This window comes from Bufo bufo, chromosome 1 (assembly GCF_905171765.1).
Source record: "Bufo bufo chromosome 1, aBufBuf1.1, whole genome shotgun sequence".
Taxonomy (NCBI): Eukaryota; Metazoa; Chordata; class Amphibia; order Anura; family Bufonidae; genus Bufo; species Bufo bufo.
Window position 1 is genome coordinate 406,520,981 of NC_053389.1, and position 12,366 is coordinate 406,533,346.

The following is a 12,366-nucleotide window of genomic DNA, read 5'->3' on the forward strand; positions in this document are numbered from 1 at the left end:
GTGTCTAAAGGGGAGCTCAGTTTCTAGCCCTACAGTGCAGGTTAAATCCTGACTTCACACAGCCATTTAGCGCTAAATCAGACCCCTGCCTGAGCCCTGCTGCACATAAGAAGCGTGCACACATCAAAACTACCTCTACATAGTGTACAGAGGGAGCCGTGCTGGGAGCAGGACCGCATGCAAAGTAAGTGAAGACCGGACGGGGACTTGTAAAGTACCTGACCGCATGCCACCCGGTGAGACACAAGGGGAAGAGAGCGTGAATCGGCAAGCAAGAGATCCACAGGGGAAGAAAGGAGTCCAGTAGTACTCACGAGCCCCTTCAGTTTTCCTGCAGCGCCGGGAAGGAGCCCTGATAAACGCAGGCTCTGGCTTCAGAAGCACTTGCAGATCCCCCCTGTCTTACATAATATTGCCATAACCACCTGTGGAAATTCACCAGTGAAGCAAACAGTCAGTCTGACTTTATATGCAGAGTGCTGCCTCGTTTATTAAAGTACAAGACACATTCAGGAAAATATCCTCTGACCTCACTAGCAGTTTTCACTATGAGACCATACATTGTGCCTTCCAGAACTCTGGAATCGGCCTCACCTACTACAAAATGGCTACTGTCCTGATATAACAATGGGGCTGCAAAAAGCGCCGCTGAAAAATTGCGAGAATTCGCTAGAAAACCAGAGGGAGGTACGCGGTCACCTCTACCACAGCAAAATGTGCACACTAGGGCAAGCACCTCATTGGCTCTAACAGCCCCTATAGCATCCCTTGAGGAGGGTCAGGAAGAGCTCCCTCTTAAACAAGAATCAGCCCAAGTCCTGGAAGCCATTACTGCAGGCAAGACATCTCTCACAGGGAAACAGTAAAAATTTATCTGGGACTACTGCGCCAAGACCTATATAACCTGCGAGAAAGAGTTCAGCACACTGAAGAGCGTATATCACGCATAGAAGACGCTACTGCATCTGTTTCTAGATCCATATCTGATCTCAATGCCAAAGTGGAACTCTGGAGGCAGAAAGCAGATGACCTAGAAAATGGACTCCGCAATAACAACATCAGAATCATCTGTTTGCCTGAAAGAGCAGAGGGCCGCACACCGGATGAATTTATAGAAAACCGGATAAAATAATTTTTCCCAGATGTGGTTTTCTCCTCTGCATATGCGGTAGAAAGGGCTCAGAGGTCCAGCAAAACCTCCCGCACTTGGGGCCCCACCTCGTCCCATCTTGGCACGGTTTATCAATTGCAAATATAGGCGCAGGATATTGGCCCTAGCCAGAAGACGGCAAGAAATTAAATATGATAATGCTAGGGTCTCCATCTTTCCAGATTTCTCCATGGAATTGCAGAAACAACGTGCCACCTCTGGCCACACCCTGCTACACTAGATTGACAGGGCCAGGCAGCGTTGGTCTTCCACTGTCTGCCGTGTAAATCTCGCGCCATCCCGTTCAGTATTCGGCGAAGGCGCAGTGAGTGAAGGGCGTTCGCCGGCTTCCTCACTGCGCCTGCACAAGATTTCCCCAGCGCACAGGGCCGGCAGTTGGAGGTGAAGGCTGCCTGGCCCTGTCAATCTAGTAGTGTAGCGGTGGGAGAATGGAGCCTCTAGGAGCAGGGGATTCCATATCAGTTAAATGAGTTTTTGAAAACACAGGCCAACCTGGCCCTTGTATGGGACACCTTTTTAAAGGTGATTCTTCTTGGGTCCTTACATTCGAGCATATCCTATATAAAAAAAGACACTAAGCACTCAGAGATGGAGCTGGAATGGCAGTGAACCACTCTGGAGCAACAATATATCTGTCATCCAACTGATGCTAACAGGACGGTTTGGCTCCAGGCGGGCAGACAATACCTAGAAATTCTCAAGGACAAAGCAGATAGGAAACTGTTCTTTATGAAACAGACAGTGTGAGCTAGGTAATCAGTCAGCTAAACTACTAGCTCAACTAATTCCATGACTCTCCCTCTTCAGCAATATTAGCAATCAGGAACGCCGCAGGACAAGAACACTGCACACAGGAAGCAATTGTCCGTACTTTCGCACATTTTTACCAAGAGCTATACAGATCTAGCATAACAGTATCTGAAACGGAGAGAGCCACTTATTTGACAATAACCCCAATAATCATTATTCCACCATGGGATGCATTACACAGGACTGATCCTACGAAGGAAAGTGAGCAGAAATACAAGTATGTTAGGAAACTGTTTAGTAAAATGTTTTAATTTGGACAGCCTTTTCAAGGCACAAAATAGTCACATCCTTACAGGTTTTATGTTTTCACTTGACATGACTTTATAGCTTGTACAGTATATCTGCTTACAAATTAACCCTCAGTGACACTTTTTTTATTGTTGTATTCAAGGCTGCTCGATTAGGTATCTTGCCTGCAGGACGGGGGAAGACTATACCTGTGCAGAGCAGGGGCAGAGGACGTGGACGTGGCGGAAGAGGGAGGGGCTCCCTTAGTCACATGGTTGTGGATCATCGCCCCAAAACAATATCTATTGCAGGCTTTTATGAGAAAGAAAAAGAAGAGTTGTTGCAACACTTTGCTGTAAGTAAAGAAGAAGATAGTCTTCCACAGTTGATCGGTTCAGTCTTTTTTATAGTTTCTAACTTCAATAATCTGTTATCTAAATTTGTATGTATTGTAGGACTAATAAAACAGCCTTAGTGCTGTACATTCCCAGCTCACACCACATAACCATAGATGTCCCCTCCTCTCTTTCTCAGTTTCCATGGTGACCCTGCCTTTCCTAGTTCAAGCTGGCCACATCAGTCTGGTCCACAGATGGACACCCCTTTATTAATTTCCAGCATGGCATATTGGCCCTCAGCATGGCATCCCTTTTATTTCTAGACCTCAGCATGGCAACCTTACTAATTCTTGGTCCCCATCATGGTTTCCCTCTGTTAGAATGCTCCGTTCTTTAGCAATTATGTGGGCTGTTCAGTGCAGCATGATATGGGCTGCACCCTTCACTTCTGAGATACCCACATATACTACTCACAAAAGGTTAGGGATATTTGGTTTTCGGGTGAAATTTATGGAAAATGCAAAAAGTTCACACTACAGTGATATTATGGAAAAGGGTCGTTTCAGGTATCGAATTTTCGATACCCAATCGATACTTTTGTCTGGTATCTACCTCGAAACCGGGATTTGCCTTTTTTTCCATACTAGGCTTTTTATTGCTCAGTCTAGTATCAGAGAACATGGAGCACCCTGCTCTCAGCGTGCTCAGTGTTCTCCTCGGCAGCACAGGGGAGAAGGAAATACTCTCTCCCTCCCCCCTGTGCCGCTGCTGCCACTGCCACAAATGAGAAGAAAGGGACGGGCGCTGTATTAAATGTTAATTATCATTGGTGGCGCAGTGCGCCCCCACCCAGCAGTATCAAAATCATTGGTGACACTGGCTACAGGGTCCCCTCCCCACCTCCTCATTGGTGGTGCAGTGGCAGCTTCTGATCGGAGCCCCAGTAGTGTAATCTTAGGGCTCCGATCGGTTACCATGGCAGCCAGGACGCTACTGAAGCCCTGGCTGCCATGGTAATCTCCTTGCTGCTGTGTGCACAAAGCCCAGGGCAGCAGGGAGAGTGAAGTCCTATTTACCCTAATAGAGCTCTGTTAGGGTGAATAGGACAAGGGATCAAAAGATCCCAGGTTCTAGCCCCTAAGGGGGGAAATGGTTATTAACCACCTCAGCCCCCCTAGCTTAAACACCCTTAATGACCAGGCCACTTTTTACACTTCTGACCTACACTACTTTAACGGTTTATTGCTCAGTCATGCAACTTACCACCCAAATGAATTTTACCTCCTTTTCTTCTCACTAATAGAGCTTTCATTTGGTGGTATTTCATTGCTGCTGACATTTTTACTTTTTTTGTTATTAATCGAAATTTAACGATTTTTTTGCAAAAAAATGACATTTTTCACTTTCAGTTGTAAAATTTTGCAAAAAAAACGACATCCATATATAAATTTCTCTCAATTTATTGTTCTACATGTCTTTGATAAAAAAAAAAATGTTTGGGGAAAAAAAAATGGTTTGGGTAAAAATTATAGCGTTTACAAACTATGGTACAAAAATGTGAATTTCCGCTTTTTGAAGCAGCTCTGACTTTCTGAGCACCTGTCATGTTTCCTGAGGTTCTACAATGCCCAGACAGTAGAAAACCCCCACAAATGACCCCATTTCGGAAAGTAGACACCCTAAGGTATTCGCTGATGGGCATAGTGAGTTCCTAGAATTTTTTATTTTTTGTCACAAGTTAGTGGAAAATGATGATTTATTTTATTTTTTTTTCTTACAAAGTCTCATTCCACTAACTTGTGACAAAAAATAAAAACTTCTATGAACTCACTATGCCCATCAGCGAATACCTTGGGCTGTCTTCTTTCCAAAATGGGGTCACTTGTGGGGTAGTTATACTGCCCTGGCATTCTAGGGGCCCAAATGTGTGGTAAGTAGCTTGAAATCAAAATCTGTAAAAAATGGCCGGTGAAATCCGAAAGGTGCTCTTTGAAATGTGGGCCCCTTTGCCCACCTAGGCTGCAAAAAAGTGTCACACATGTGGTATTGCCGTACTCGGGAGAAGTTGGGCAATGTTTTTTGGGGTGTCATTTTACATATACCCATGCTGGGTGAGAGAAATATCTTGGCAAAAGACAACTTTTCCCATTTTTTTTTTATACAAAGTTGGCATTTGACCAAGATATTTATCTCCCCCAGCATGGGTATATGTAAAATGACACCCCAAAACACATTGCCCAACTTCTCCTGAGTACGGCGATACCACATGTGTGACACTTTTGCAGCCTAGGTGGGCAAAGGGGCCCACATTCCAAAGAGCACCTTTAGGATTTCACAGGTCATTTACCTACTTGCCACACATTAGGGCCCCTAGAATGACAGGGCAGTATAACTCCCCCACAAGTGACCCCATTTTGGAAAGAAGACACCCCTAGGTATTCCGTGAGGGGCATGGCGAGTTCCTAGAATTTTTAATTTTTTGTCACAAGTTAGCGGAAAATGATGATTTTTATTTTTTTATTTTTTTTCTTACAAAGTCTCATTCCACTAACTTGTGACAAAAATAAAAACTTCTAGGAACTCACTATGCCCATCAGCGAATACCTTGGGGTGTCTTCTTTCCAAAATGGGGTCACTTGTGGGGTAGTTATACTGCAGTGATGATTTCTCATCCGTATCATTAGGGGACACAGGCTTGACCATGGGTATAGCTGCTGCCACTAGGAGGCGGACACTAAGCACAAAAGCGTGAGCTCCTCCCTACAGCTACAGAACACGCCAGACAGTGGAGTATTTTTGGCCAAAATCCCCTTCCTCCTCAGGTTACCTTTTAGTGAATGACCCCAACCAACGCCTTGTCCCCTCCATGCGTCATCTCCTGTCGGGAGCGGGGTGGTGAAGAGAAGCCCTCCTTTTTATGGGTCCTTCTCTCCTTATTGTGGCGTTCCGATCCTGTCCTCCGCCGGGGCCATCTGTAATTGAGGCCCTGGCTTCTCTGCGGCCTACTCCGGCTCCCTGCGTGCTCTTCACACCCAGCCGGCATCTCTGTTCGGCCGGGATTACTAGCGCCTGTACCACTATATTGGAACGCGGGGGGTGGCCTCTTTAGGAGGGACAGAGGGATCGGGCCTGCGCTTCCCCGCCTTATAGCCTGGGACAGACTCCATTTTGGGGGTGGAGCTTGAAGTTCCCTCCGCTTCCCCCTCCTTCCTCTGTGTCCTGGTGCAAATTCTTACCGCCTTTTCTGCGCTATTCCCACCGACTGCTTCAGTAGGACATTTTGTGGCTGATTCAAGGCACCTCCGGACAACCTGTATTGACGGTCACAGGCTGGGTAAGCTCTGTCTTCCCTTCCTACAGGGTTTAACCTATCCCCTTCATCCTTCTACCTGTCAGTACAGGGTACACACTATGTCTGTCTGAGCCCAGGCCCCAAAACAGGTGGCGACTTCTGTGTGGCATTTTGCCTGTGCTTCTAGTCACACACAATTTTCCTCGGGTCAGTTCGATCCCCTCTGCTCTTCGTGCTCTGCTCCACTGCCAAGTGGCTCTTCCCCTGACCTAGTCGTCATTGTTGTCCAGCCCATGGTAGAACTGGAGTGGGCATGCTCCCTGTCAAAGATGGTAAAGGACGTCACCCATACCAACAAAGGCATTGTGGAAATACTGGAGCGTTTGTCCGCAAGGCCATCCTCTAACCAGTCCGACTGGGGATCCTGTGGCTCATTCCCATCGCGGCCGTCCCGCTAAACGTGCCAGACCACCCTTTCCCAAAAGGGTGTCTGCGTCCCCTGTTTCCTCTGCCTCTCCGCCACCTCCCAGAAAGTCTCACTCCGACGTGTCCTCCTGGGAAGATGCATGTTCCGAGGAAAGGTTGTCAGATGCGGACTTTCTCTCCTGAGGACCAGTCTTCCAAACTGTCCTCCACGGTGGATAATCTCATTACAGCTGTTATACACTGCCTGTCCCAAAAAAGTCGCCACCTGGATTTAACTAAGCAAATTGGTATGAGCCTCCTATTAATTAATTACTGCATGAGCGATTATCTTTCAGCTGGCAACAAGTTATTTAAAGGGAGTCTTTCACGCAGATTCACCCTATTAACCTAATAACAGTGTTATGTCCACTGCATCCCCCCTATTAAAACGGTGCTTACTGTTTGTTCCTTGCTAGTTTCGTTGTGGAGAAAAACACTTTTAATCCGCATGCAAATTAGTCTGTGAAGGTGCCCAGGGGCGGCGTTACAACGGCCGGTGCCCAGGCCCCTGGATCATTTTGATACGATGGCACTCCGCGTCTGCCCGCTCCTTAGTCTCTGTTCTAACCTCCCTCCTCCCGTCCGTAATCCCGCGCATGCGCCGATGAAAGTGATATCGGCACGAGAGCATTGAATGAGCACTGTCGGGCCATCGCAGTTTAGTGTGCGCATGCGCGGGATTACGGATGGGAGGAGGGAGGTTAGAACAGAGACTAAGGGCGGGCAGACGCGGCGGAGGGGGAGTGCCTTCGTATTAAAGTGACCCAGGGGCCTGAGCACCGGCCGTTGTAACACCGCCCCTGGGCACCTTCACAGACTCATTTGCATGCGGATTAAAAGTGCTTTTCTCCACAACGATGCTAGCAAGGAACAAACGGTAAGCACCGTTTTAATAGGGGGGATACCGTGGACATAACACTGTTATTAGGTTAATAGGGTGAATCTGCATGAAAGACTCCCTTTAACCCCAACTGGTGCAATGAGTTGCTTCTCATTTCTTAAACAACCATGTCGAAAGATACATTGGTTGGGGTCATGGAAAAGATGTTAGTCTGTTTGAGAAGGGTCAAATCATTGGCATGCATCAAGCAGAGAAAACATCTAAGGAGATTGCAGAAACCACTAAAATTGTGTTAAGAACTGGCCAATGCATTATTAAAAACTGGAAGGATAGTGGGGACCCATCGTTTTCGTTGAAGAAATGTGGATGGAAAAAAATCCTGAATAATCGTGATTGGCGATAAACGTTTGAAATCAAATCGAAGAAAAACAGTATAACTCAGGGCTATGTTTAATAGTGAAAGTAAGAGCATTTACACTCGCACAATGTGAAGGGAACTCAAGGGATTGGGACTGAACAGCTGTGTAACCATAAGAAAACCACTAATCAGTGAGGCAAACCAGAAAAAAAGGCTTCAATTTGCTAGGGAGCATAAAGATTGGACTCTGGAGCAATGGAAGAATGTCATGTGGTCTGAGTCCAGATATACCCTGTTCCAGAGTGATGGGCGCATCAGGGTAAGAAGAGAGGCTGATGAAGTGATGCACCCATCATGCCTAGTGCCTACTGTACAAGCCTGTGGGGGCAGTGCTATGATCTGGGGTTGCTGCAGTTGGTCAGGTCTAGGTTCAGCAACAGTATGTGCTCCAAGAATGAGGTCAGCTGACTACCTGAACATAGTGAATGACCAGGTTATTCCATCAATGTATTTTTTCTTCCCTCATGGCATGGGCATATTCCAAGATGACAATGCCAGGATTCATCAGGCTCAAATTGTGAGAGTGGTTCAGGGAGAATGAGACATCATTTTCACACATGGATTGGCCACCACAAAGTCCAGACCTTAACCCCATTGAGTATCTTTTTTTTGGTGGGGATTTTTTATTTTTTTTGGACAGGCAATGTAGAAACCTTACAGGTGGAGGACCCTGCACCCTCATCGGCCAGCTCAAGCTTTTCTTTCAGGCGGTCCCATCGCTCGCCCAAATGTTTCCCCAACCATCCGGATTTAGATTTTCCTGATAGAGGTTTTGCTTTACCAAAACGCTTAGACGTCCTTTATCCATTTCCGGAGGATCTGGCTGAGAACTGGTCATCCACTTCTATAGTTGACCCGCCAGTGTCCCGCTTGGCAAAACATACCACTTTGCCAAGAGCGAATGGGGCTTCCTTCTCTGATATCAGGGATAAAAAATTGGAATCCTTCTCAAAATCATCCTTTGAAGCAGTGGGCACTACACTGCGATTCAGTTTTTGCCTCTACATGGGTGAGCAGGCAAACAAACTACGTCAGGGTCTCTCCTCGGGGGAAGCCTCGGAGGAACTTTCCGATATTGCCTTGCAGCTCTCCCATGCCAGTTCGTATATTTGTGAAGCCTCTCTGGACGCGGCCAGACTAAAGGCCTACTGATCAGCCTTTTTAGTGGCTATTTGCCGTACTTTATGGCTCTCCTGCTGGGTGGCAGACAGTGCTTCAAAGCGGGCCTAGATGGCCCTCCCCTTTACCGGCAGCAGACTTTTTGGCAAACGCCAGGACAAGATCATTTCAGATGCTACAGGTGGTAAAAGCACTAATTTACCACAAAGCAGGGCTTGTTTTAACAAATCAAAAAAGCGTAGACTTATTCTTTTTCGCCCCTTTCGGAGTTTTTACAGCCCCAAGCGGCTAATCAACAAGTCTACCCCGACTCGGAAATGCGAGCCTTCCTTCAAACCCCATCCTTCTTGGTGTCCCTGTGAATAAGGTTCCAAGACCTCTGCATGACGTGCGGCTTTCAGCACCCTCTGGTCGAGTGGGCTTCCGTCTTCTGTTTCGTCATGTCTGGCTAGCTCGCGTCTCGGATACCTGGGTGAGAGAGGTCATTTTAAGAGGGTTACAAACTGGACTGGCCACAGCTCCCAGAGTCTTTACGAAGATTCTGGTGGCGTTTATGGCCCTGCTTCATGCCAGGGGTTTTGTGAACAATATCCTGATAAAGGATCCGTCATTCCTGGCAACAGCGGACAGCCTATGCATAGTCCTGGACACCCTGGAACACTTCGGATGGATCCTGAATCGACCAAAGTCCTGTCTTTATCCATCTCGGCGGCTAACCTTTCTGGGCATGTTACTTGAGACCTTTCAGGCCATGGTACTCTTGCCCTCGGAAAAGCTATCCACTATCCGTCTTCAGATTCTCCCCTTATTGTGGCCCCGTTTTCCTCCCATTCGTCACTGCATGCGGGTTCAGGGTCTCATGGTCTCTGCCTTCGAAAGCGGTGCCCTATGCTCAGTTCCATACCAGGACTCTTCAGTGAGCCATTCTAATCAATTGGGACCGGTCCCCAACAAACCTGGATCGGCTCATACGTCTCCCTGCCCCGACCCGCCGGGCCCTCAGGTGGTTGGTTTCTTCGATGCTGAAGTCGGGCCTCCTTTTCCTTCTCCTCTGCTGAATGGTGCTGACAGATGCAAGCATCTGGGGCTGGGGGGCAGTGTTGGAAAATCTCTCCAATCAACATTCTGGAATTGAGGGAGATTAGTCTCTCACTGCTTAATTGGACCGACCATCTTCGAGGTCCTCTGGTTCGAGTTCAGTCTGATAACTCCATGGCTGTGGCGTACCTCAAACACCAGGGCGGAGCCCGGCAGCCATGGCGGAAACAGCACTGATTCTCACAGATGTCGGCAGTCCACATCCCCGGCATCGACAACTGGATTGCCATCTTCTTGATCCCGGCGAGTAGGCTCTTCACCTGCAAGTTTTTCTAGCCATCTGCGAGCATGGATCTCATGGCCTCCCGCTTCAACCACAAGGTTGAGAACTTCGTCGTCGCGGTCTTTAGGAGGACCTCTTGTTGCAGGGACTGACCTTCACACGGATTTAAGGTCTCTACATTTAACGGCATGGCTGTTGAAGCTGCCGTACTAAGGGCTCCGGGTTTCTCGGATGCGGTTGCCGAGACCATAATTCGTGCCAGAAAGCAGTCGTCCTCCCGAATCTACCACCGGACCTGGAAGTCCTACTTTCTCGTTGCCGCAACTTTTGTCTTTCCTGCAGTCAGGCATGGACTTGAGGCTGGCTCTCGGCTCCCTCAAAGGGCAAGTTTCAGCTCTTTCTATTCTTTTTCAGTGGAGCTTGGCTTTGCTCTCTGCGGTTCGGACCTTTCTGAGTTGCACACTGCACCCCCTTACGTCCTCCGTTAAATCCTTTGGATCTTAATCTATTGCTCAGAGCTCTCCAGTCTTCATTGTTTTAGCCTTTGCAGCAGGTGTTCCTTTGCTTCCTGTCTTACGTGGACTTTTTGGTGGCAATCGCTTCCATCTGTAGGGTATCGGAACTCACGGCTCTTTCCTGTCTGTTGCCCTTCCTGATCCTCCATCAGGACAAAGTAGTCCTTTGCCCTGTTCAGTCCTTCCTTCCGAAGGTTGTGTCTGCATTCCATCTCAATGAAGAAATCATTCTACCTTCCTTTTGTCCTGCCCAGTCTCCTCCTCTCTCCACATTCTTGATTTGGTACAAGCCGTTCACGTCTATCTGTCCCAGGCATCATCTTTTCGATGGACGGATTCTATGTTCGTCATTCCAGAGGGACCGAGACGAGGGCTGGCTGCTCCCTTAAATGTGCCTGGAGTTGTGTGGCATTCATCATCCGGTTCCGCAGGGCATTGTTCACAATGAAGCGGTTATCAGTGTGGTATGTGCCCAAAGGACATCTACTTCTGTGACTCTTCCAGTCTCTCTGTATCTCTGTGCAACCTGCTGATGACACTAAGCTCAGTGGCCACTTCCGTCTCAGAACATCCTGCTTGAAGTCTCGCAATGGCGAGGTACTGATTAATTGTTGGGTATCGTCTTGGTCTCCATGATGTCAAAATGTGAACAGCATGATGAGGAGGACTGTGCAAATACCAATTCTAATTGAACCAGTAGATTTATTGGGCAATTCATGAATCAAACACCTGTTGTGAACTTTGCCATTAAGCTCCTTGTTAGAGAGCAGAAAGTTGTGCAAAAAGTACTGAAACACTGAACAGTTGGACATGTGCATTCAAAAGGTCACATTAAGTTCACCTGTAAAGGTTAGAGTGCATTTCAGGTTCATCCTAAAAATGTAATCCCCAAGCCAAATATTCACTTTTTGTGAGTAGTGTATGATGTTTCTTGATCTTGGGAGTGGTCCTCCAACTGCTCTCTGCTCTAATCTCGTGACTATGGCAAGCTTCTCTTCCCTGGTCTCTTGCTTATGCTCGCTTTATTCTGGTGATGCGACACAGCAAGGACCCACATTCCGACATTTCATAGCACATATATGGTCTTTTCAAAGAAAATGTGCTAAAAAAGTGAACTTTTATTGAGTAAGGGTATGGGCTGTTTTTAGAGGAGTAGCTTCCATAAAGTTTAATAGGAAAGGAAATCGTTCTAATGGGAGGAGGCTGTTCTCAATAGGCTCTTTTTTTTTTGTCATTTGCAGAAATTTGGTGACATTGATGACTTGAAGGAAGAAGAGTTTCCACCAACGGTCATTTTAACTTTCAAAACAAGGCAAGAGGCTGAAAATGTAAGTAAGGATATTATATCAGGCAAAATAATTGCTCTTTACTGTAGTTAATGGGTTTGTCGTCAGAAAAATAGTTATGTAGCTGGCTGACATTAGCGATGTGCTAATGTCAGCAGGACATAACTGTATGAGTTATATCTCCCTGCCTGCTGCCGTTCACGCTAAATAATGACTTTTATAATATGCAAATGAGCCTCTAGGTGCTAGTGGGGCGTTGCTGCAGCACTTGGAGGCTTCGTCTTATCACCCTTTGGCACGCCCAGGTCCAGTTGATTGACATCCTAGTTCTCCTCAGTGCCCCATAAATCCCGCACCGTCCCGTTTACTTTTCGGCGCAGGTGCAGTGAGTGAAGGACGCTCTCCTGCTGCCGGCTTCACTCACTGTGCCGAATACTAAACAGGACAGTGCAAGCGCGGTATTTACGGGGCCCTGTGGAGAACTAGGATGTCAATCAACTGGACCTGGGCGTGCCAAAGGGTGAGAAGACGGAGCCTCTAGGTGCAGCAGCAACACCCCACT

At 47.4% G+C, this 12,366-nt stretch overlaps 1 protein-coding gene across 2 annotated transcripts in view; it reads left to right on the plus strand.

Annotated features, from left to right (window-relative positions):
- Window positions 1–12,366, plus strand: part of RBM27 (RNA binding motif protein 27) — a 102,387-nt gene that overhangs the window by 80,441 nt on the left and 9,580 nt on the right. For both annotated transcript variants that reach the window (XM_040406166.1, XM_040406173.1), the window contains 2 exons: window positions 2,373–2,564; window positions 11,760–11,846. In XM_040406166.1, the coding sequence (XP_040262100.1) occupies window positions 2,373–2,564; window positions 11,760–11,846 (279 nt within the window). The remainder of the gene's footprint in view (window positions 1–2,372; window positions 2,565–11,759; window positions 11,847–12,366) is intronic.